At 42.2% G+C, this 23,732-nt stretch overlaps 1 protein-coding gene across 1 annotated transcript in view; it reads left to right on the top strand.

Moving 5' to 3' along the window:
• LOC129540786 (YY1-associated protein 1-like) overlaps positions 1-23,514 on the top strand; it is a 39,826-nt gene extending 16,312 nt beyond the window's left edge. The window contains 19 exon segments of the mRNA XM_088835863.1: positions 2,408-2,511; positions 7,401-7,599; positions 8,231-8,317; positions 9,391-9,562; positions 11,221-11,365; positions 12,483-12,633; positions 17,153-17,269; positions 17,691-18,748; positions 18,750-18,974; positions 18,976-19,072; positions 20,316-20,424; positions 20,427-20,481; positions 20,483-20,592; positions 20,595-20,614; positions 21,177-21,253; positions 21,255-21,415; positions 22,020-22,204; positions 23,093-23,135; positions 23,138-23,514. Coding sequence (XP_088691989.1) covers positions 2,408-2,511; positions 7,401-7,599; positions 8,231-8,317; positions 9,391-9,562; positions 11,221-11,365; positions 12,483-12,633; positions 17,153-17,269; positions 17,691-18,748; positions 18,750-18,974; positions 18,976-19,072; positions 20,316-20,424; positions 20,427-20,481; positions 20,483-20,592; positions 20,595-20,614; positions 21,177-21,253; positions 21,255-21,415; positions 22,020-22,204; positions 23,093-23,135; positions 23,138-23,346 — 3,324 coding nt within the window. The 3' untranslated portion in view covers positions 23,347-23,514.
• Positions 23,515-23,732: the final 218 nt, after the last annotated feature.

Genomic DNA, 23,732 nt, shown 5'->3' with positions numbered 1-23,732 from the left:
GAGTTGGATTCCAGTGTAGAAGTATACCAATTTGTTTATTTTTCATCAATCCCTAGTTGTTGATGGACACCTGATTCTTTCTAATATCTGGCTGTCTTGAATAAAGATAGCTCTGAACTCTCTTGTTATTTAAAAAAATTTAATTTATTTTTTAATTGAAGGATAATTGCTTTACTGAACCTTGTTTTCTGTCTGATATCATGAATCAGCCATAGGTGTATATTTGTCCCCTCCCTCTTGAACCTCCCTCCCATCTGCCTCCTCATTCCACCCCTCTAGGTTGATACAGAGCCCCTCTTTGAGTTTCCTGAGTCATACAGCAAATTCCCCTTGGCGATCTCTTTTACATATGGTAATGCAAGTTTCCATGTTACTCTCGCCATACATCTCACTGTCTCCCCTCTCCCCATGCCCCTAAGTCTGTTCTCCATGTCTGTTTCTCCATTGCTCCCTTGCAAATAAATACATCAGTACCATCTTTCTAGATTCCTTACATATGCATTAGTATATGATATTTATCTTTCTCTTTCTGACTTACTTCACTCTGTATAATAGGCTCTAGGTTCATTCACCTCATTAGAACTGACTCGGATGTGTTCCTTTTTATGGCCAAGTAATATTCCTTTGTGTATATGTTCTCTTGTTAGTTTTGTAAACGTTTCATTTCCTTTTGTCAGCTCTCTAGGGGAGGAATCCTTGGTCATAGAGTAGCTGTATATTCTGAGAAATTGCCAGACCTTTTTCCAAAGGCCTTTTATATTCTTTTTAGAGTTCCAGTTGATTCACATCCTCATAAATGGATTTTAGCTTTTTAATGCCCTCTTAAGAAGGGCTTTTATAGAAATGATCACAGTCCTCTAGAATTGATCTGAAGGCCAACCAAAAAAATTGAGACCTTTTTCAGATTGTTTTTAAGCCATGTTACCTTTTTGTGCACTTAAGAAACTGATTTTTGAAAATCCTAAATGTATGACTTGTTTATCCCTATTCCGTTTCCTCCAATTAATTTGAGAAAACCTAGAATTTCGACTCTGTCATTGGTTGGTTTGGTGATCCCTTCCAGCTTTGTATCATTTATAGATTTGAAAAGTGTGTTTTCTGGGTGTTTTCAGTGGTTAATGGCATTGCTGGTCCAAAGATAGAGTCCTTTGACACATTACTGGAGACTTCTCTCTTGACTCCATTCAGTAGGATAGGCCAGCAGACTATGACTTTATTTCATAAAATCATCTAGGACTTCCCTGGTTGTCCAGTGGTCAAGAATCCACTTACCAATACAGGGGACATGGGTTCAGTCCCTGGTGTGGGAAGATTCCACATGCATTGGGGCAACTAAGCTCATATGCCACAACTGCTGAGCCAGTTCCCTCAAGCCTGTGCTCTGCAACAGGGGAAGCCACTGCAATGAGAAGCCCATGCCACCACAAACTAGAGAGTACCCTCTGTTCTCCACAACTAGAGGAAGTCCGCACACAGCAACAAAGACCAGGGTGACCACAAATAATAAATAAATTTTTAAAAAATTGCCTAGCTTATGTTTTTGTTTGTTTTCCCACTAGAATTTAAGCTTCATTCATGAGAGTTTCTGTCATTTATCTGAGCATCTAGAACAGAGATTAAAGCATATAGTTGTTGTTCAATAAATGTTTTTAAATGAATGAGTGAATGATGGATATTCATACATTTGAGGATTTTGTCAAAAGCCTTGCTAAAAATAACTTTCTTTGTTTTCCTGGAATTCCCTCTATTGCAAAATGAAATAAGTGTGTGCCAACAACATACTATTTGGCTTTTTTGCAGAAAAAGACATGAATGAACTGATGGAAGAGTTGTTTGAAACTGTTAGTAGTGATCTTTGAATGAGAACTCTGGACACTAAAGGTGGATTCTCCAGCAAGCTCTGTCCTTTGGTCTCAGGGCCTCTCTCTCCAGAACAGTGGTCTGACCAAGCCATTCTCCTTTCAGTCCACCCAGGAGAGAATATAGTGACAGGAGAATTTTGGTAACTAATAAACTTTGAATATCTGTATCTTAGTAAAGTTTTCCTCACGAGCTTTTACATAGCCTTTTCAGCTATCATATGGTGCATCCTTAAAGATTGCAACTAATTATAGTTTCTTTTTTCATAAATTTCTCTCTTGAAAGATAATCTGATCATTTTGAGTTATCCATGCTCTATCTTTACCATTACAAGTTGGCCAAGTGAGAAGGTTTTTTTCTGGCATGAAAATTATGCCATGTGCTGCATTGGTTGAGCCCAGAAGTGAGAAAGGATCCAATGCAAGCTCTTTCTGTGTGCCAGCATTATTAAAGTCCTGTAAACCAGTCTTCATTTTCCCCTGTCACTGTTGGAGTGACTTTTACATGCCTGTTCCTCAGGAAAGTCCTTCTTTTCCTTTGCCCTCAGTTTCAAGATGAGATGGGATTCTCCAACATGGAAGATGATGGCCCAGAAGAGGAGGAATGTGTGGCTGAGCCTCGGCCTAACTTAAACACCCCTCAAGCCTTACGGTAGGCTAACCACAGACCTTGAGATCGAGAGTAGAGGGAGAGTGTATGTCTGAGAAGGTTTTGAGAAGTTCTGGTTAACAGTTTCCCACCCCTGACTACCTGCTGTTACTGTTATAAAGATGCTGAGCCCCACTGGGTTGTTGGGTGTGACGTGAATAATTCTCCTTCTTATGGGGCAGTGCAGCTCTAGACCAAGCTGTATCTGTTTGGGAAGGGAGAAAAAGCAGTAGCTGGCATCCATAGCAGCTTCTCCAGGTGAGTGGTGCTGGAGAGGTGTTTAGGACTCTGTGTGGCCAGCCACAGAAGCCGCCCCAAAGTGTAACATCCACTGTGTCCCTTTTGTTCTTCTGCTTTTCATTAACAGAACGATAGTCTAGTAAAAGTTAATGAACCTTTGTGAGTCTCCAGGGCATTAATTGAACAAACCATGAAGCACCTGCAGTAAAGCCCTGGAATCTCAAAAGTGTGTACTGCCCTTTTCACATGAATTAGCACTTCTGTTGTCCCATCCAGAAAGTAGAAGCTTTAGTTTTTCCCCCTATATTTGTGATGAGTTTGCAGAGTTCATCTGTACTTTGTCGTTATCCATTCTGAGTAGCAGCATACTGTCATTAGGTACTGGCTAGATGTCAGGGTATGGTTTGTGCTGTGGGTGGAACAAAGCAAAACCCAAGGGCTCAGAGCCTTTAATTAGTCCTGTGCTTTACCTTAACAGCATTACCTAACTAGAGAGCTCTGGATCCACCTGAAAGCTCGGCCTTCGGGTAACGTGCAATTCGGTGAAAAAGGCTAGGTATACTAACCAGTGCGTGAAAGCCAGGAGTATCAGTCATCAGTTCAGTTGCTCCGTCATGTCCGGCTCTGTGACCCCGTGGACTGCAGCACGCCAGGTCTCCCTGTCTTTCACCAGCTCCCGGAGCTTGCTCAAACTCATGTCCATCAAGTCAGTGATGCCATCCAACCGTCTCATCCTCTGTCGTCCCCTTCTCCTCCTGCCTTCAGTCTTTCCCAGCATCAGGGTCTTTTCCAGTGAGTCAGTTTCTCGCATCTGGTGGCCAAAGGCTTGGAGTTTCAGCTTCAGCATCAGTCCCCCCAGTGACTATTCAGTCGTGTTCCATTATAATAAATACCATAATATAACCACAGCAGAAATCTCGAGTTCCTTTTTTCCCCCCGACTTTGTTGAGTTTTAATTGATAGATAAGGTTCTACAACATTGAAAGTGCACAGCATGATGATTTGATATACATTATTTATTAAAAAAGGATTTCACCCATGAAGTTAATGAATACTTCTGTCACCTCACATATTTACTGTTTTTCTTTTTTGAGAACATTTTCAAGGTTTCTTAGAGTCCTTTTTTTTTTTCAATTTTATTTTTATTGATTTTTTTTTTAACACCAAAAACATTTTGTATTGGGGTATAGCCGATTAACAATGTTGAGATAGTTTCAGGTAAACAGTGAAGGGACTCAGCCATACATTTACATGTGTCCATTCTCCTCCAAAGTCCCCTCCCTTCCAGGCTGGCACATAACATTGAACAGAGTTCCATGTGCTGTACAGTAGGTTTTTGTTGGTTATCCATCTTAAATATAGCAGTGTATACATGACCTTCCCAAATTCCTTCACTATCCCTTACCCCGCAGCAACCATGAGTTCCTTTTTAAAGTCTGTGAGTCTCTTTCTGTTTTGTAAGCAAGTTCATTTGTATCATTTCTTTTTAGATTCCAAATATAAGGCATGTCACATGATATTTCTCCTTTTCTGTGTAAACTTACTTCACTCAGTATGATATTCTAGGTTCATTCATGTTACAGCAAATGGCTTTATTTCATTCTTTGAAATGGTTGAGTAATATTTCATTATGTGTGTGTATATACATATATATGTAGGTATATATATATGTATGTATATACACACGTGTGTGTGTGTATGTGTGTGTGTATACCCCTCATCTTCCCCTGAAGGAGGGCATGACAACCCACTCCAGTATTCTTGCCTGGAGAATCCCCAAGGACAAAGGAGCCTGGTGGGCTACAGTCCACGGGGTCACAAAGAGTCGGACACGACTAAGCACAGGACAGCAGCATACCACATCTTCTTTATCCATTCCTCTGTGAGTGGACATTTAGGTTGTTTCCATGTCTTGGCCGTGGTGAACAGTGCTTCAGTGAACATTGCAGTGCATGCATCTTTTGGGGCCATGTGTTTCTCTGGATATATGCCCAGGAATGGGATTGCAGGGGCCTATGGTAGCTCTGTTTTTATTTTTTAAAGGACTTTCATACTGTTGCTTAGAGTTTGTATTTGACCCACTTACTTCACACCATACGTCATAGGAAAAAATTCTAGTGTAGCAGAATAGAACCTGAGCACCTGTTATCATGGGACTTGATCAGTAGACCTATTTCATTTCCACTACACACCCCTGTGTGTCAGTTTTTAAAATTTGGGAATTACATAACTACTTAAAAAATTCTTATTCAGTTCAGTTACCTTCTGGTATTCAGTTGATCTGCTTAGGCTGCTGCTGCTTTTCTTTTAGCTGGAAATACAAACCTAGCTTATTATTTGATTATAAGTAAAATATCACGTGGAAAGTAGGTTACCTGTGCTCCCCTTATCAGCTGTCCATTGAGATAATGCTTCTTAGAATCAGGTACAGCTCTTTTTGCATTATCTACTTTTTTTCGTGCATGTGGTCTGTTCCTCTGCTAGGTATGCGGATAATCAAAAGAGTTTTCAGTTCTCAGTACAGTTGTACAGAGGACAGTCCTGTGGTCTATAGATTTTCATCCTGGGCCTGCCCATACTTTCAATAAATACTGTTAAAGGAAACATGATGTTTATCCACAGGGGCTGTTGGAACAAAGTTATGATCATTTAACTATTGTACAATCTAGAGGATTTATTGAATTAGGATAACCTGCTAGTCATAGCTGCTTGAGCAGGTTGTATGCTGATTTCATAGAGTAGCAACTTTGAGTGTCTTCTTCTGCGTCTACCTCAGAACTAGCATTTGGATTCTTACTTCAGCCTCTGACAGTCTCTCTCTGTCTCTTAGAAAGTCGGGGTGGGAGGGTAGTGATAGAAAGCTTGGAGGAGGAATTTAGAGGGCTAAGATATTTTCACGGAGATGAGTAGGGTCATACTTGGACCAGTTTCTCACTATTCATCTAAACTACCATGTGCTTTAGGGCTTCCCAGGTGGCACTATGGTAAAGAACCTTCCGGCCAATGCAGGAGATGCAAGAAACATGGGTTCAATCCATGTTTCAGGAAGATCCCTTGGAGTTAGGAAATGGCAACCCACTCCAGTATTCTTGCCTGAGAAATCCCATGGATAGAGGAGACTTGTGGGCTATAGTCTATAGGGTTGCAAAGAGAAGACAGGATGGAAGTGACTATAGGAAAAGGAGTACGTCAAGGCTGTATATTGTTACCTTGCTTATTTAACTTATATGCAGAGTACATCATGAGGAACGCTGGGCTGGAAGAAGCACAAGCTGGAATCAAGATTGCTGGGAGAAATATCAAAACCTCAGATATGCAGGTGACACCACCTTTATGGCAGAAAGTGAAGAGTAACTAAAAAGCCTCTGGATGAAAGTGAAAGAGGAGAGTGAAAAGGTTGGCTTGAAGCTCAACATTCAGAAAACAAAGATCATGGCATCTGGTCCCATCACTTCATGGGAAATAGATGGAAAAACAGTGTAAACAGTGTCAGACTTTATTCTTTTGGGCTCTATAATCACTGCAGATGGTGATTGCAGCCATGAAATTAAAAGACACTTACTCCTTGGAAGGAAAGTTATGACCAACCTTGATAGTATATTAAAAAGCAGAGACATTACTTTGCCAATCAAGGTTCATCTAGTCAAGGCTATGGTTTTTCCCGTGGTCATGTATGGATGTGAGAGTTGGACTGTGAAGAAAACTGATCGCCTAGAATTGATGCTTTTGAACTGTGGTGCTGGAGAAGACTCTTGAGAGTCCCTTGTACCGCAAGGAGATCCAACCAGTCCATTCTAAAGGAGATCAATCCTGGGTGTTCATTGGAAGGACTGATGCTAAAGCTGAAACTGCAATACTTTGGCCACCTGATGCGACGAGTTGACTCACTGGAAAAGACTCTGATGCTGGGAAAGGTTGGGGGCGGGAGGAGAAGGAGACGACAGAGAATGAGATGGCTGGATGGCATCACCGACTCGATGGACATGAGTTTGAATGAACTCCGGGAGTTGGTGATGGACAGGGAGGCCTGGCGTGCTGTGATTCGTGGAGTTGCGGAGAGTCGGACACAACTGAGCGACTGAACTGAACTGAGGCACCATATGTTTTAGGTTATGCCTTTTCTACTCCAAGCTAGAAGGTCTTTGAGTTTTTAAGAAAGGAAGTCAGGGCAGCCTGAATGAATAGGAGCTGGAAAACAGGAAAAGCTAGACCTGGGGTGGGAGTAACAGCTAGCTTAGAGAACAGATGTTGTGCTTTGGGAAGATTCTGTATCACCATTAAGAATAAGTCCCAGATTAATGTAACTCAGTGGGATGCGAAAATCGTAGGTTCCCATTAGCTCCTTGGCTGCTTTGTTATCCAGACATTACCCTATGTTTAGATTTTAGTTTAATTTCACCTTCATTAGTATCTTACTGATTTTAGGAGATTTTAGGAGGATGGGTAGGGGATGATTCAGAACCATCTTATTTGAGTCTACTTTGGGAAGAGATTTGGGTAGGCTAGGAGTTTGCTTGTTGGCTAAAATGAGACTTGAGGATTAGCAGTAGATGGAAGTTGCTCAGACTGGCTTAGCCCACGGTAGGAAGGAACTGGATGTGTTTTGGACCCATGGAAATGTTCAAATCCAGTCATCTCCCTGTGGGGGATAGGTTTGAGGAACGACTGGCCAACTTACTAAATGAGCAGCATCGCACCGTGAAGGAGCTACTTGAACAGCTGAAGATGAAGAAATCTTCAGCCAAACAGCAGCAGGAAGTAGAGAGGGGTAAGCCCCAGAGGGAGAAGGTTCATCAGACTCTGATTCTAGACCCAGTGCAGAGGAAGAGGCTCCAGCAGCAGATGCAGCAGGTAAGACTCTTCTTGGTAATGTTAATATTGGATCATCTTCATCTTTTGAAATGAAGCCAAAAATTATCAGCCTGTGAAAGTCAGAAATAGGTGTCTTGGTAACCATTGAAACCACAGGACCACAGCATCGTCACATCAGTCAGGACCTTGAAAGGCCACCATGTTCATGTCTTTATGGCTCAGATAAGAATGCATGTAAAAGGACTTCCCTGGTGGTCTAGTGGTTAAGACTCCAAGCTTCCAATTCAGGGGCACAAATTCGATCCCTGGTTCGGAATTAAGATCCTGCGTGCTGCACAGCATAGCCTAAAAAAATAAATGAAAAAGAGTACTGTATGATTTCAAAGAATCTTTAGTAATCCCTTCTGAATTGAACAGTTTTATGCCAGAGTAGTTTTTGTTCTTTCTAACCTTAGTTCCTCTGGTTTGAGGTTAAACTTCCTTTGATTCTGTCATTTTGCTGAAGTAGAGCATATCTGAGAAAAAAATTCATACTGAGATAACTGTGTTGTTCTCACAGTCTCTCTAGAAAGTGAAATGTGTTTGATAAAGTCACTGACATTGGTCTTCTGGGTTTCTGAGATGACAGCATCATAACATGTACACTGTATTATTTTCTTTCCCTCCCCAGCATGTTCAGCTCTTGACGCAAATTCACCTTCTCGCCAGTTCCAACCCCAGTCTCAGTTCGGAGGCCAGTACCACCAGGATATTCCTTGTAAGGTTTCAGATACTCCTAAATCTAAAGAATTGTGTATTCAATTAGTTAGAATTGAATACACTATTCTGTGTATTCAGTTCTGTGAGAATTCATTTCTCACAGATACCAAGTCATCATGAGCTACGTTAATTCTTCTCTCCTGCATGTTTTGGTAAATATTTGTGTGGCTTCCTATGCTTGCTGAGAAAACATAAGTTACTGCTTCCCAGGAAAGGATAGAGTGTGTATTCAATTTTCTAAAGACAATTCCTCTTACCTTTTTATTGGGTGCTCTTCCTCACCTGTAGATCTACCCATCTCAGGCTTTTGGTACTTCTCTTTTTTTTTTTAATGAATTCATTATTTATTAAGCTTGATATCATTATTTTATGTATAAAATTAATTTTGCTTGTGGCATTTTGAAATATTTTGGAGGAAGGGCTTTTAATTTCAAAATTTTGGGAATTCCCTGGTGGTCCAGTGGCGTGGGATTCATCACTTTCACTGTCAGGGCCCAGGTTCATTCCCTTATTGGGGAGCTAAATAGGATCCCATGAGCAGCAGGGAATGGGCAAAAAATTCACATTTTAAAATCTGAACTTTGGGGCAGTAATAAGGATATTCTTTGTCTGTTGGGTAAGTCTCTGGAGTCTGAGTTGACTCGTAATCAAATCTTCCTTGGATAGTCAACGGAGTATGTTTCCCTCTTACTGTGTTCAGAGGATCATGAGCAATACTTTATTCTGAGTATTATTCAGAGAAACAAAAAAATTATTTATTGATTTTTTAAGTAATGGCTGTCACTCGAGAATTTTAGTTCCAGCTGGGGCACTAGACATACATCCAAAAGGCTGAGGAACCCTGAGACTGAGAATAAAACAGGAACAAATTAGTATATTAGAGATCCTCAAATATCTGAAGATTTAGTAGAAGAGCAGTCTTAATGGAGAAACGTTAATTATGAAAGACGTTATGATGATTTTAAGCTGTTTTTATCCTGTTGTAGGAAGGACAGTTTTTCTGTCAGAGGCTAAGGGCAGCTGGTATTAATTGTGTGGAACTCACATCTCCTTTGTGTCCTGTTTTCCCAGAAAGAGCTGGGAACCTTTGCTTAAAGCTCCATCGCCCTCCATCATCAGTTCAACCCCAAGTTTCAGACCTTGTTCCAACCCTGTAACCTGATGGGAGCCAGGCAGCTTATTGAAGACTTCAGCACACAAGTCAGCGTTGACTGGAGTCCTTGTAAAACTGTCACGAAGACTGGTAGGAAACAGATGGGTCTGCTTTGTTTTTATTTGCAGTGCAAGGTGGGTGTCTTACCCACAGATCATTCCCTAGGGATAATTTCCTAGGGTTGGAAGAGATGGATATTTGTAATTTCTTTCTTCTCTCTTTTATCCTCCCTTTGTGTTCATTACCTAAGTTCTAGAACTAGGTAATAATACTTGGGTTTAAGTAGAGGATGGAGTCAGTGAACAGGACAGGGATGTGGGACGTAGAGATTTGGCACTCACTGCTAATAACTGGACTTAAATAGATATGAGGGTAAATATTAGGAATTAGGTCATACCACTGGTATCAGATAAAGATGGAAGTCAAGTGGTAAAATCAGGTTATATTTAGGTTTTTACTGTGTTCTTCATTAACATAATTTTATTTCCCATAATGATTATAGTGGTGTCTCCATTTTGAGTGAAACATTGATTTGTGAGTTAGGTACAAAGTAAAAATGTTGTACATTTTCCATGTTCAATATTTTAAAGACATGTGCAGGTTTGATTTCTACTTTCATTGGTTTATTTTTTTGTGTGTAAAAATATTTGCTGTTCCCTTAAATCAAATATTTGCTTCTGATTTCTTCCTGATTTAACAAATTAATTGTGGTTTGCTCTGGATTTGGACTTTGGTCTTCATTTTAACTCCCACTCTTATAATTCAATGGAATGTAAGTACATTATGTCATAGACACTGATCTCAAACTGCTTTATTAGTTATATGTTGGTGATGAAAACTTAACACCAGACTACAGTTATCACTTGGGCTTCCCGGGTGGCTCTGTGGTAAAAGAGTCCACTGCCAATGCAAGAGACACAGGAGATATGGGTTTGATCCCTGACTCGGGAAGATCCCCTATAGAAGGAAATGGGAACCCACTTCGAGTATTCTTGCCTGGAGAATCACATGGACAGAGGAGCCTGACAGACTACAGTTGGTAGGGTTGCAAAGAGTTGGACAAAACAGAGTACTCATGCGGTTATAACTTACATATATAGTGACCTGTGTTTTTCTTTTGGGGATATAAAAATTACATTTACAGAAGGAAAAACATGACTATAGAGGTGCTTATCTCTGAAAAGGCAGAAGGGCCTGGAATTTGGAGGCTTAGACAGCTAGACCGAAATGAACGAGGCTGAATTGTCTCATTCTCTTTCTGATTTTTTTGTCCCAACCTCAGGAAGAATCTGGGAGAACTTAATGAAAGTTAAGTAAGAATAAGTGAAATTTGGAATACCAGATTTGTGAGGGAGATTAAAGAAGCTGAAGTCTTATCCTGGAAGAAAGAAAACATTGTTGAAGGTCACTTACCTTTCAAGGATTTAAAAGGGGAAGGAGGTAAAATATTTTGAGCATAGAGTATCTGCCAGGTGTTCCTTAGTACTTTATATGTGTTTGTGTTATTTAGTGTGTTAAGTGTTCCACACAGGAAAAAGACAATCAACTTTTAATAACGTTGAATGGGACTCCTTTTAGGTACATGTTAGGCTGAGAATGATTGTGGAAACTTTTGGGAGAGGGGCATGTGGGTGGATACCCATGTTATTTAGGGTCAGCTCTCTCTACATGCCAAAATGCATTCAGAAGCTTTTGTGATGCCCTCTTTTGTTCTGGAATTTCATTCAAAATGAATTTTCTTCTTATAGCCTATAGATTGCCCTATTTGCCAAAGCAAGTGGCTTGGATCCTAGCCACAAGCAAGGTTTTCATGTATCCAGAGCTACTTCTAGTGTGTTCTCTGAAGGCCAACAATCCCCAGGATAAGAATTTCTTCACCAAGGCAGAGGACAGGTAAGGACTTAGTGTAGCAGAGAAGAAAATCAGAAGACTTGTGTAATAAGGAATGGACACAAAAGACAAAGAAAAGCCATGTAGATGGACACAGTTTTATAGTATGTACCTGTTCCAGCAGTACTCTTTTTAGGGGATTACATATACAATTTGGAAACATTTTATGTTGTAATTTGTCTTTTGCTTATCATAAAAACTAATCTCATAATACTGTTGGAGGAAAATTTTCAAGAAAAAACATTTGTGTCCATTATCCTCACCAGCCCAAGACAATGATTTTTCCTTTTTATATTTCGTACTTAATTATTGGCAATTTGAGTTTAATTTTGTTTTGCTTTTTTTAGCTTAACATCTTCTTGAAGTTGTCTTTCTATGTGCCCTGCTGTAGCATTGTCTTTTTTTGTCTCTGCATATTGTCCTTTCAGGCAGTATTAATGGCCCCATCATAGTCCTTTTATTTGCCTCTTTTCCCTCCCTCTCTTGTTTGGCTGTTCTAAGTGAGGCTTCACCAAGGATCTTTGTGCATAGAACTTTTGAAGTTCTTTGAGTTTATCTCTTTGGGTAAATTCTCAAGAGTGAGATTATTTGATAAAGGTTATAAACACTTTTCTGGCTCTTAATGTATTTCCCCACTGCCATCAAATATGTATCAGTTCAGTTCAGTCGCTCAGTCGTGTCCGACTCTTTGCGACCCCATGAATCACAGCACGCCAGGCCTCCCTGATTTAGTGTGTTATGTTGGGAGGTACTGTTGGTGTAGATTTAATATGTCTAACATGGTGCCCAATATTCATTTTATATTTGTTTTATTAGAGCCATTCTCTTTCCCTCAGACTTTGCTTTTATGATTGCTATAAAACACATCATGTTGTGACATTTATTAGCAATTTATGCCTGGTTTTGCCTCTTACCACTTGATGGGAACACCTCACTGAGTCTTACTTGCATAGTACATCTTAGCATTCAGTGAATATCTGAAATTTTCTATTGCGTTTCCATTAACTTGTACAAGAATTAGCTGTAAAAAATGTGGGTTTCAGAATGTGGAGTTCATCTGGGAGGCTTTTCAGCAGGATGGACTGTCAAGCGAGATTGAGTGTTACTGTCCCTCTCTCAGTTTGTTAGCTTTAGGCCTGAAGCACTTTGAAGGGACCCATTTTCCTAAGCCTCTGATCAGCAAGTACCTTCTCACTTGCAAGACTGCCCACCAGCTGACAGTGAGAATCAAGAACCTCACAATGAACAGAACTCCTGACAACATCCTTAAAGTAAGTGCTCCCTGCATGCTCCGCCGGGCACCTTGGCTGAATGCAGCCATTCCTGTCTTTTTCTCAGATTCAGTGAATAGCCTTTAATCTAAACGCTAGTCTCTCCTAACTGCACCCCTAGCCCTCTTTTCCTTTCTAAGGTCATTGATTTATTCTTTATGTGTGGAGTATCATCTTCTTCCCCTGTTATGGATATTTTCGCTAAATATAAAATTGTTCAAATGTAAAAATACTCCTCAAATTTGTTTTTCTTTAGTTATTTATTCTCTTCTTCCACTCTAACCTTCTTCAAAGGGTAGGCAACAGTCCACTTATATCCTTCTTAATTCTTTTAATTTAGATGTTTATATCAAAGTTATAAAGTTTACTTTATAGCAGGGGTCCCCAGACCACAGACTGGTACTGGTCCATAGCCTGTTGGTAACCGGGCTGCACAGCAAGAGGTGAATGGCAGGCTAGTAAGCTAAGTTTCCTCTGTATTTACAGCCATTCCCTATTGCTTGTATTAACGCCTGAGCTCCATCTCCTATCAGATCAGTAGTGGCATTAGATTCTCATATGAGTATGAACCCTATTGCGAACTGTGTGTGTGAGGGATCTAGGTTGCTAGCTTCTTAAGAGAATCAGCCTAAAACCATCCCTTGGGTCCCCCCTTCCCCTGTCCTGTGGAAAAATCACCTTCCACAGAATCAGTCTTTGGTGCCAAAAAGGTCAGGTACCACCGCTCTAAAGAGTTTAATACCTCTGTGAGTCTTGTCATGAAAAACAATCATTTTTCTCCCTGTTTCTTGCCAAGCAAGGTGTCTGCAGGGATGGTCCATTTACCTCTAATCTAGGATCTAGGCAGCATGCTTAGAATTGCTAGCAGTTGATTTTTTGGGTTTGGACCTTCTCTGTTAAACTGAAACCATGGAAGATGAACAGTTCTCTCCACGCTTTCTCACTGCTTCACCTCAGTTATATCACAGTGTAAGTTGGGTTTTTTCCAGAGTTTACATTATAAGCAGTCTGTTAAAACTCCTCACAGCTGAGCCAGGTAGTGTATATGATTACTTTGCTTTTCCTGCTGAATATTTTGTTTCTCTTGGAGTTGATGACTGCATTTTTGGAGGGTGAGTGGGACTCAGTTTATTATGTATTTATTATCAGTTTCATTGCAGTCTGCTTAGTTTTCTAAATCTCTTTTCAGCATGTTCAGGCATTGTAGATTTTCTGCTGTCACCTTCGTCTTCCTGAGGAAGTCCTGCCCAGAGCACTCTGATCCTGCTCTGCTCTACCCATGCTGTGCTTTTGGCTTGCTGCACTAATGTCTTCTCTGGCTTTTTCTTCATGATTTTCCTGGGGTTTTGTTTCACCTCTTACTTGTGTTGGATCCTCTTATTTCTGTCTTTTTTTAAATAATTTTATTTATTTATTTTTGGCTCTGCTGGGCATTCATTGCCATGTGGGCTTTTCTCCAGTTACGGTGGGCAGGGGGATACCCTCTAGGGGATACCTTGTGGTGGCTTCTCTTATTGCTGAGCACGGGCTCTAGAATGTGCAAACTTTAATAGTGGCAGTTCAAGGGCTCAGTATTTGCAGTTCCCATTCTCTAGAGCACAGGCTAAATAATTGTGTTTACAGGCTTAGTTGCTCTGTGGCGTGTGGAATCTTCCCGGATGAGGGATTGAACCTGTGTCTGTGTCTCCTGCATTGGTAAGTGGATTCTTACACCGAGTCAGCATGAAAGCCCTCTTCAAAAAAAATAAGAAAAGGTTGTTTTTGACTGAGCTGGGTCTTTGTTTTGTGCAGATTTTCTCTAGTTTCAGAGAGCTTCCCTTTAGTTGTGGTATATGGGTTTCTCATTGCGATGGCTTCTCTTGTTGTGGAGTACGGGCTCTAGGCTGCTCAGGCTTCAGTAGTTGCAGTGTATTTGCTCTGGAACACGAACTCAGTAGTTTTGGTGAATGGGCTTAGTTGCCCTGTGACAGGTGGAATCTTCCAGAAGTAGGGGTCATACCTGTGTCTTCTGCACTGTCAGGCAGATTCTTCACTTTTGACCACCGGGGAAGCCCAGACCCTCTCATCCCTTGAGCACCACGTCTCTCTTCCCCTGTTTTAGTGGGGCACGTCCTAGTAGCATTCCGATGTGGAGTGCTTGAGAAGCAAATGTTTAGATTTGAACTGCTTGTGCTCATCGTGTCTGATGACATGACATGACCAACATTATAATTTCCTGGTTTCGCTATTGTACTGTGCTCCTGGTTTGTATTATAACCATTGTTACTGTGTAACAAGTGTGCATAAGACCTGTCTATGAATCTATATTTACTCAAAAGTTTGAACTGTGTCTGTATGTCTGTTCTCCCACATCAGTGGGTCTAACATTCTAGGTTGAAAATCACTTTTATCAGAACATTTTAAAGACTCCATTTTCTTCTAGTTTCTAGCACTGGCTCTTTAGAAATTTGATGCCCTTTTGACTACTGAGCCTTTTTATGACACTTGTTTTTTTCTCTCCCTCCGGCAGTATGTAAGATTTTTCCTATTTCTTGAGTGTTTTGAAATTTCATGACAATATGCCTTACTATGTGTCTAGTTTTACTAATTAAGCCGGGTACTTGATAAACTTTTACTTCAGAAAATCAGAGGCTCTGGTCTTAAAACTCCTGTACTCCTACCTACTGTGATACCTACTTTGCCTCAGGCTGCTGTTTCGCGAACTCTGCCCTTAAGTGTCGGTGTTATACAGTAATTTTGCGGTATGGGGTCTCACCCAGATTCATCATTGTTGGTGTTCTGTCTCTATAATTTTCAGATCTGTGTCTTTGGTCCTGGTTTCTCTTCGGAGCTCCAGACTAGTGCAGTCGACTGTTTCAAGGAGCTCTTGGCTCAGCTGCCTCACTGACCCCTCAGACTGAACTGTATGCCCCTCTGCACCTGCCAGTTGTTGCCACTGCTGCCACCACCAGCAGTAACTACCCTCCCTGCAACTTACACTTTATTGGATCTGTTCTTTGTGTACGATATTAGTGACTAGACATTTTCTCGATCTATAAACCTAGGAGTAGCTCAGATGGTGAAGAATCTGCCTGCAATGCAGCAGACCCAGGTTCCATCCCTGGGTCGGGAAGATCCCCTGTAGAAGGAAATGGCAACCCACTCCAGTACTCTTGCCTGGAGAATTCCATGGATGGAGGAGCCTGGTGGGCTACAGTCCATGGGATCGCAAAGAGTCGGACACGACTGTGTGACTAAGTAACTAACTTTAAGTATAAATCTAGGAGTTATCCTCGACGCCTTCTGCTTGAACAGTACCACCTGTCTGTCTGTCACTAAGTCCCCGGCATTCTTACTCTGTTTCCTGCTCTCTTGCCCGTGGCCTTGGTTCAGCACGTGAACTAAGTTGCACCTGCATTAATGTAGTATTTTTCTAACAAGTGTCCAGGCTCCACTGATTCCATCCTTCACACTGCTGCCACAGCCACCTTTCCTCCTTTAGCGTAGGGTGGAGACTGCTTGACATGTGCAGAAGGCCTCTCCTGTTTGCGTCTGACTTGTCTCCTGAAGTTTCTTCACAATTCTTTGACTGTAACCAGACTGATCTCTTTGTGTTCTTTAAACACATTCGTGATTTTGAAAATGAAGTATATTTTGTCCTCCCTTACTTCATTTAGCAAACTCTGTTTCTTTAAGATTTATTTGTGGTTGGACCTCGTCCATAAAAATCTTAAATTTGTAAGTTTGAGTTCTGTGTCATTTTTTGTGCACATCTGTAACCTTTCTTACATAGAATGTTATTAGTGGTTTCTTTCTTTTTTAAAAAGATTTTTGGCATCATGGGTCTGTTGTTGTTGTGTGCAGGCTTGATCAGTAGTTGTGATGTGCAGGTTTAGTTGCCCTGAGGCATGTGAGATCTTAGTTCCCGGAGCAGGGATTGAACCCTAGTCCCCTTCATCACTGGGCCACCTCATCATTGGTTTCTACTTGACTTTCTCTTCCACTGTCTGTAAGCTCCTTGAGAGCAGGGATTGCCTCCTCATTTGTATGCTCGGCTTGTAGCACAGTGCCTAATGCTTATTGTCAGTGTAAGCTCCTTCCTCTCTTCATTTACTCTGAAAACTGAGCTGTCTCAGTCTTTCTGTTCTTCCTTCCTTCCCTCCCAAAGTTCCTTGCACCATTATTTGCTTAAAAGGAAGGTTCCATGTGGTCAGGATAAGGATTAATAAGGCACTCCCATTTGCAGGAGCAAATTTTAGATAAGATGACTCTGCTTTCTTTTCTCTGTGACCTAAACTTTTCCCTTCCTGGTGACCAGAATGGAGCTTATCAGAAAATACTAAGTAATGATATTTATTAATTGGAGATTAACTTAATTTGAAATGCAGAGCAGTCAGTATATGCTGTTTGTGTATATATATATATGTGTGTGTGTGTGTGTCTGTGTGTGTCTCAGGCCACTGCACACCACACTTCGCAAACTGATGAATGCAGTGTTTCTGGAAGGAATGTGACTCTTGTTTTATTTCTTCACACTCAGTTTTATAAGAAGACCAAACAGCTGCCCATCTTAATGAAGTGCTGTGAAGAGATCCAGCCACATCAGTGGAAGCCGCCTGTAGAGAGGGAAGAACACCGGCTTCCGTTCTGGTTAAAGGTACAGCCCTCCTCCTCAGTATGTCAGGAGCAGAGGGTCACTACAAGCCCAGCAAGAATGTCAAGGAAGGACTGTTTTACACCTCTGCTGCTTTAGTTATAGAACTAGGACTTAAGAAATCTTCCGTCACCATTCCTCTCCTATTTCTCCACCCCACTTCACCCTGGTGGTTCTCTAACCTTTTAAAAATAGTGGTTAACATGATAGTTTCTTAAAGGAAATTCAGAGGAGAGTTTCTAGAGTAAAAATTTCAGGATGTAGTCTTTTTAGAAACATCTGTTATCCTGCAAAAAGAATCCTTCTTAAAAAGATGTCTTGAGACTGTCCTGGAAAGGCACGTAATATCTAGAAAACCCAATTATTTTTTTATTTTTCTCTAATTCTGGCATGGGCTAGATCTGAGTGTTCTTGTTCCCATTAGGCCAGTCTGCCATCCATTCAGGAGGAACTGAGGCATATAGCTGGTGGTGCCAGAGAGGTAGGAAATGTGACCGGAACCAGTGAGATCAACTCAGACCCAGGCCTAGGAAAAGGCAGTTCGGAACTGGAGAGTGAAACTCGGTATCCACTGCTACTGCCTAAGGGTGTAGTCCTGAAGCTGAAGCCAGTTGCCAACCGTTTTTCTAGGAAGGCTTGGAGACAGAAGCCGTTGTCAGTCCTGAAACCCCTCCTTATCAGCCCCAGTCCCTCTCTCCAGCCTAACTCCAGCTCTGGAAAGACACCAGCTAGGTCAGTTCACTCAGAAGCCCCTCCAAGCAAAATGGTGGTCCGGATTCCTCCCCTGATCCAGCCAGCCACGGTCTTACAGGCAGTGCCAGGAGGTCCTCCTCTGGGGGTCCCTGGGGGGGATAGTTTTGAGTCTGCAGCAGCCCTGCCAGCTCCAGCTGCTGCAGCCAGGACCAGCTTCCCTCTGCCTGAGCCGCAGACCCTGCTGTCCTCCGCACCTGTGCCCAAGCTGATGCTGCCCTCACTTGCTCCTTCTAAGTTTCGAAAGCCATGTGTGAAACGGAGAGCCGCCAAGAGAAAGGGACCCAAGGCCTCCCTCTGTCTGAAGCCTGCCCCTCTCATCCACCCTGCGCCTGTTTTCTTCACTGTTCCTGCCACCACCGTGAAGGTTGTGAGCCTCGGCAGTGGCTGCAACGTGATGCAGCCTGTCAGTGCAGCTGTGGCCCAAAGTCCTCAGACCATCCCCATCACCACCCTGTTGGTTAACCCCACTTCCTTCCCCTGTTCGTTGAACCAGCCCCTTGTGGCCTCCTCCATCCCTCCCTTAATTGTCTCCGGCACCTCTGTGAATCTTTCTGTTCCATCTACCCCTGAAGATAAAGCTCCAGTGAATGTGGACACAGGTTGTCCTTTGGCTGAGGGGAAAACTGCCTTTCAAGGCCTCGAACCCAAATTAGAACCTCGGGAACCCTCTCCTCTCTGTGCTGCTGTCTTTCCCAAAGAGGAGCACAGCCCAGGGCCTCCAGCTACAGACAGTGTCCCAGGAACAGCTGTCAGAGAGCAGTGCCTATGGTTGGACTATTGTGAAAACAGAGGAAGGGAGGCAAGTCCAGGAACCATTGCCTCAGGCATTCCTAGAAACTCTAAATACTTCCCCTGAGGATTTAGAGGAATTTGTTAAGACGGAACCTAAAGACCCTAGGGAGGACATCTATGGTAGATCCCTGTATCAGGATATCCATTATGAAATCAAAGACGAACACTGGGAAACTGGACACTGGCTTCCCAAGTGAGGAGTCAAGCGGGTCTAGAGAGGTGAAGGAACAGGCCTACAACAGGAAGGGGAGTCATCCAGCTATTAGGTTGGTGCAAAACTAATTGCACTTTCGTATTGTTTAACTTTGCTGATTGATATTAGAAACCATTCTTAAATAAATGTGTGTATTTTATACATCATTTTAACCTGCATTTCTTGTTTTATGTTTTTTGCTAAAGACATTACTTGCTGTGTATTTTATATTTATTTTAGACTAGGAAATGATGTTAGTCAAAAAGCAAATTCTTACTTGAGTTTGAAATGGGTGGTAAAGCAGCGGAGACAACTCACAACATCAACAATGCATTTGGCCCAGGAATTAATGAATGTACAGTGCAGTGGTGGTTCAGGAAGTTTTGCAAAGGAGAGGAGAGCCTTCAAGATGAGAAGCGTAGTGGCCAGCTATCAGAAGTTGATAACCACCAGTGGAGAGCAATCATTGAAGCTAATCTTAGAGCTACAGGAGAAGTTACCAAAGAATTCAACATCAGTCAATTCTGTAGTTGTATGGCATTTGAGGCAAATTGGAACAGTGAAAAGCTCAGTAAGTGGGTATCTCATGAACTGACCACAAATCAAAAATATTGTCATTTTGAAGTGTCGCCTTCTCTTACTCTGTGCAACAACAGTGAACCATTTCTCGATTGGAATGTGATGTGCAATGAAAAGTGGATTTTATATGACAACTGACAAGGACCAGCTCAGTGGTTGGACTGAGAAGAAGCTCCAAAACACTTCCCAGAGCTAAAATTGCACCCAAAAAAGGTCGTGGTCACTGTTTGGTGGTCTGTCGCCCATCTGATCCGCTACAGCTTTCCGAATCCCTACGAAACTGTTACTTCTGAGAAGTATGCTCATCAAATCAACATGATGCACCAAAAACTGCAATGCCTGCAGTCAGCATAGTTCAACAGGGCCCAGTTCTTCTCCATGACAATGCCTGACCGGACATCGAACAACCAACCCTTCAAAAGCTGAATGAATTGGGCTATGAAGTTTTGCCTCATATGCCATATTCACCTAACCTCTCGCCAACCGACTGCCACTTTTTCAAGCATCTCAATAACTTTTTTCAGGGTAAATAACCATCAGGAGGCACAAAATGCTTTCCAAGGGTTCTACTCCTGAAGCATGAATTTTTATGTTACAGGAATAAACAAACATATTTGTCATTGGCAAAAATGTGTTGATTGTAATGGTTCATATTTTAATTAATAAAGGTGTGTTTGAGCCTAGTTATAATCATTTAAAATTCACAGTCTGAAACCACAGCTACTTTTTCACCAACCTAATAAAATCCTTTCAGCTTCTCATGAGCCTCCTGATGTAGGAAATTCAAGAGATGTAAGCAAAGGGTCCCCAAGGGATACTTCATCCTCCACTGACTCTGAAATGGTAGCCCCCCATGGAAGCCTGAAGACTTATCCAGAGTTGATGGTCAGTCAGTGGGACCCAGCTGGGCCAGAAACTGCAGGAGAGAAGGATGGGCCAGAGGAAGAAGAGGACTTTGGCAACCTTACCCAGGATGAGGAAGACAAGATGTTATCAGCTTCTGAGGAATCTGCTCTGTCCCGGAACTCCAGGTGAGAGTTGGGCAATATTCTTCAATATTTTGTGGATTCAGTAATAGATTTAATTTATTGATAGGCCACCTGCTTGCTTTTTGCACTAGAGATAGTACTAAAATCATTTTTGTCTTTTGTGAGAGGAGAGGGAGAGTTAAATGTTCCTTATTATATTTGACTTATTTACATTAAATTGAATCACCTGAGCACAATGTAAATAACCACAAAAAAGAAAAAGGATCATAAGCATGGACCCTGGCAAAGGACAGTTATCTTCAGGGAGATGTTTCCAAACACATCTCAGGAATTCCCTAATGGCCCAGTGATTAGGACTTGTCACTTCCCTTTCATTGCTGAAGCCTGGCTTCAGTCCCTGGTCAGGGAACTTACATCTCTTAAGCTGCACAGCATGGCCAAAAAAAATGAAGAGGAGAGAAAAAACAACTCCAAAATCCTAAAAAAAACCCATTGACTTCCAACCTCCCTCACCTAATTAACTTCAGTTCCTTCTGAAAAACTCTGTAAGCAGCCCATGGTGAGCCATTATATCCCTCATGCATACTGTGTGGGGGTTTTTCAGGAAACAATGGAGAAACTGACTCGGTTCACATCTGAAAAGTACATGAGTCAGGAGGGTGAGTCTGAGGAAGAGAACTCAGCCTGAGAAAGAAGAGCAGGAAGAAGCAGAAAGAATGGAAATCCTGCAGAAAGAGGATGAAATGATAGAGAAAGCCATTGGAGACCCTGCCAAGAAGCCACCTGTTACCTGTGCCTCCCTGAAGGCTGATCTAGAAGTGGAGACCAGCAGGACCCCACTGGGTGAGTAGGACAGGCCTGAGTGGGGACAGGTTTCAGGTGGCTTCATTGACTCAGGGACACGTGCAGAGTGACAGGCTTATAAAACAGGTGCCAGTTTCCAGAAGAAATCCTTTTGATCCTGCCTGCCAGTCACCCTACTCCCAAATAGATGTTTAACCTGCTGCCATTGCAGAGAAGAGATACTCAGAAATTAAAAATTTGTCTCTCATCAGCTGCTCGATTTGTACTCTGTTCATGCAGGGTTTTATACTGATTCTTAATTCATCAGTCATGTATGAGGCCAAGAGCAATATTTATTTCAGAAAGTACTGCTTGTTCCAGGACATAGTTCTTTGAGAGCCCAGCATCAGACCACACTTAGACTTCTGTGTTCAATATGCAGTAGCTAAGCATCTCATTATTTTCCCAGTTAATGCAGTCATGCTGTCGACTCTCCATAGAGCCGACTTGACAGGGACAGACGTTACCTGTCATAGCATTTTTCCAGCAGCTTTTCTCCCAAGGTTCTATGTAATTTTGAATAGGATTTGGATGGGGGTGGGGTGCCTGTGGTGGGTTGGGGAGAGCAGAGGCTGCAGGTTCAGAAAAACAGTTCTATCCTAAGGAGAGAGCATCAGAGCTGCTGGGAAGGGCCGGAGTAATCATCGAGCTCACAGCAAGCGGGGCAGTCGGGCCCGGGCCAGCAAGGACACCTCCAGGCTGCTGTTGCTGTATGATGAGGACATCCTCGAGTGAGATCCACTCCGGGAGCAGAAGGATTTGGCCTTTGCTCAGGCTTATCTGACCAGGGTAGGCTAACGCTGCTTCCTGTTCCTGCTAGCCCCTCTGAACAAGACTGCTTTTCCTTCAGGGGAGATGTTTTTAAAATGAAGTCAGCCCTTTAGGCTGCACAACAGCCTTCTATGCTTCTGCCTTTCTTTTCCTAGAAATATCAAAAGAGCTGTGTGAGTGAACCACAAGGACACCAAGTTTAGTCATCAACAGATTTATTGTTACTGTCCAGGCATACCACCCCTCTGTTGCCCCAAAACAGGAAAGGTGATAGCCACTATCATCAGTGTGAGGGTAGGCTAATAAAGACTTCAACTGAGCCCTTGGCTTGAGAAAATAGACATTTGGTACATTGACCAGAAAGTGGACCTCAGTGATTCTTCAGAGTCATGAACCTGCCTGTTTGTGGCAGCGGTCTCTATCTCATTTTTTTGGTAATCACCTTTTTCCTTCATACTCCCAGCAAAGTGGAGTCCTAACATTGATTGTCATGATTTTTCTTGTCTCCTGATATTTTACTAACATTCCTAATTTACGTATTATTTACCCTCAGATGATACCATGCTGAAATATATGTAGCAACCACTCCTTATCTATTTCAACATGGAGGTGAAACAAGGAAGGAGAGGTTTGGACTGTGAGCTAGAGAAAAGTTTACCTGATTTTGCGGGTAGCTCTGTGGTCCTTGGAAAATGGAAATTTTCCCATTCCTCACTGTCAGAAAAAGAGCTCTGCCTTGCTCATGACCCTGCGGCTTCCATTAATCATCAGATCTTAGGACCTGTCAGAGGAGTAGCCTCTGACGGATAATCTGGAGCTCTTTAACAGTAACTCCTCCTTCCTCGGTCCCATCGTTTCTTGGGGCCCAAAAAAGGGGATTGGATGATTGAAAGTCCTCTCATATAGGTCTGAGAAGCCCTGCAACATTTCCCTGACAAGTATGAAGACTTCTTCAGGTCATCCATGAGTTTGAGTCAAGCTCTCAGAGGCAGACAGCTGTGGATCTCTACAAGAGCCTGCAAATTCTGCTCCAAGACTGGCCTCACCTGTTGAAGGACTTTGCTGCTTTCCTGTTGCCTGAGCAAGCACTGGCCTGTGGATTAGTAAGTAGAGAGGGGCAAAGACCACTCACTAGGATCCCTGGGTCAGAGCGAGACTAGGATTGGGTAGTGCTGATCAGGACTGTTCTAAACTCCTGGCTGTTTCCATAGATAGCTTTCCCCTAGACCAGGGTCACAAGAGCCACCTCCTTTTCAGGGGATGGTCTCCCCAGCTCCTGTTCTCTCCATGTAGAGTGAAGGGTTTGACCACTGTTGCCAGTGGAGACCTTAGATACATCATAACTCTTTGCTCCTCACTGTTGCAAAATAGGCTTTCCTTCAACAAATATTTAGTACCTGCTGTTTCAGGCAGAGTACTAGGTATTGGAATGTAGTAATTATAAAAGACATCCTTGCCTTCATGGATCTTATATTCTCATGGGGAAAGTCAAGTAATAAATGTATAATAAAAATAATAAAATATATAAACAGTAAAAATATATCAT

The sequence above is a fragment of the Moschus berezovskii genome, chromosome 4, assembly GCF_049115385.1.
Source record: "Moschus berezovskii isolate FMDL1 chromosome 4, NW_MosBer_1.0, whole genome shotgun sequence".
Classification (NCBI taxonomy): Eukaryota; Metazoa; Chordata; class Mammalia; order Artiodactyla; family Moschidae; genus Moschus; species Moschus berezovskii.
The sequence above is the reverse complement of the archived record's forward strand: the minus strand, read 5'-3'. Positions and strand labels throughout refer to the sequence as shown.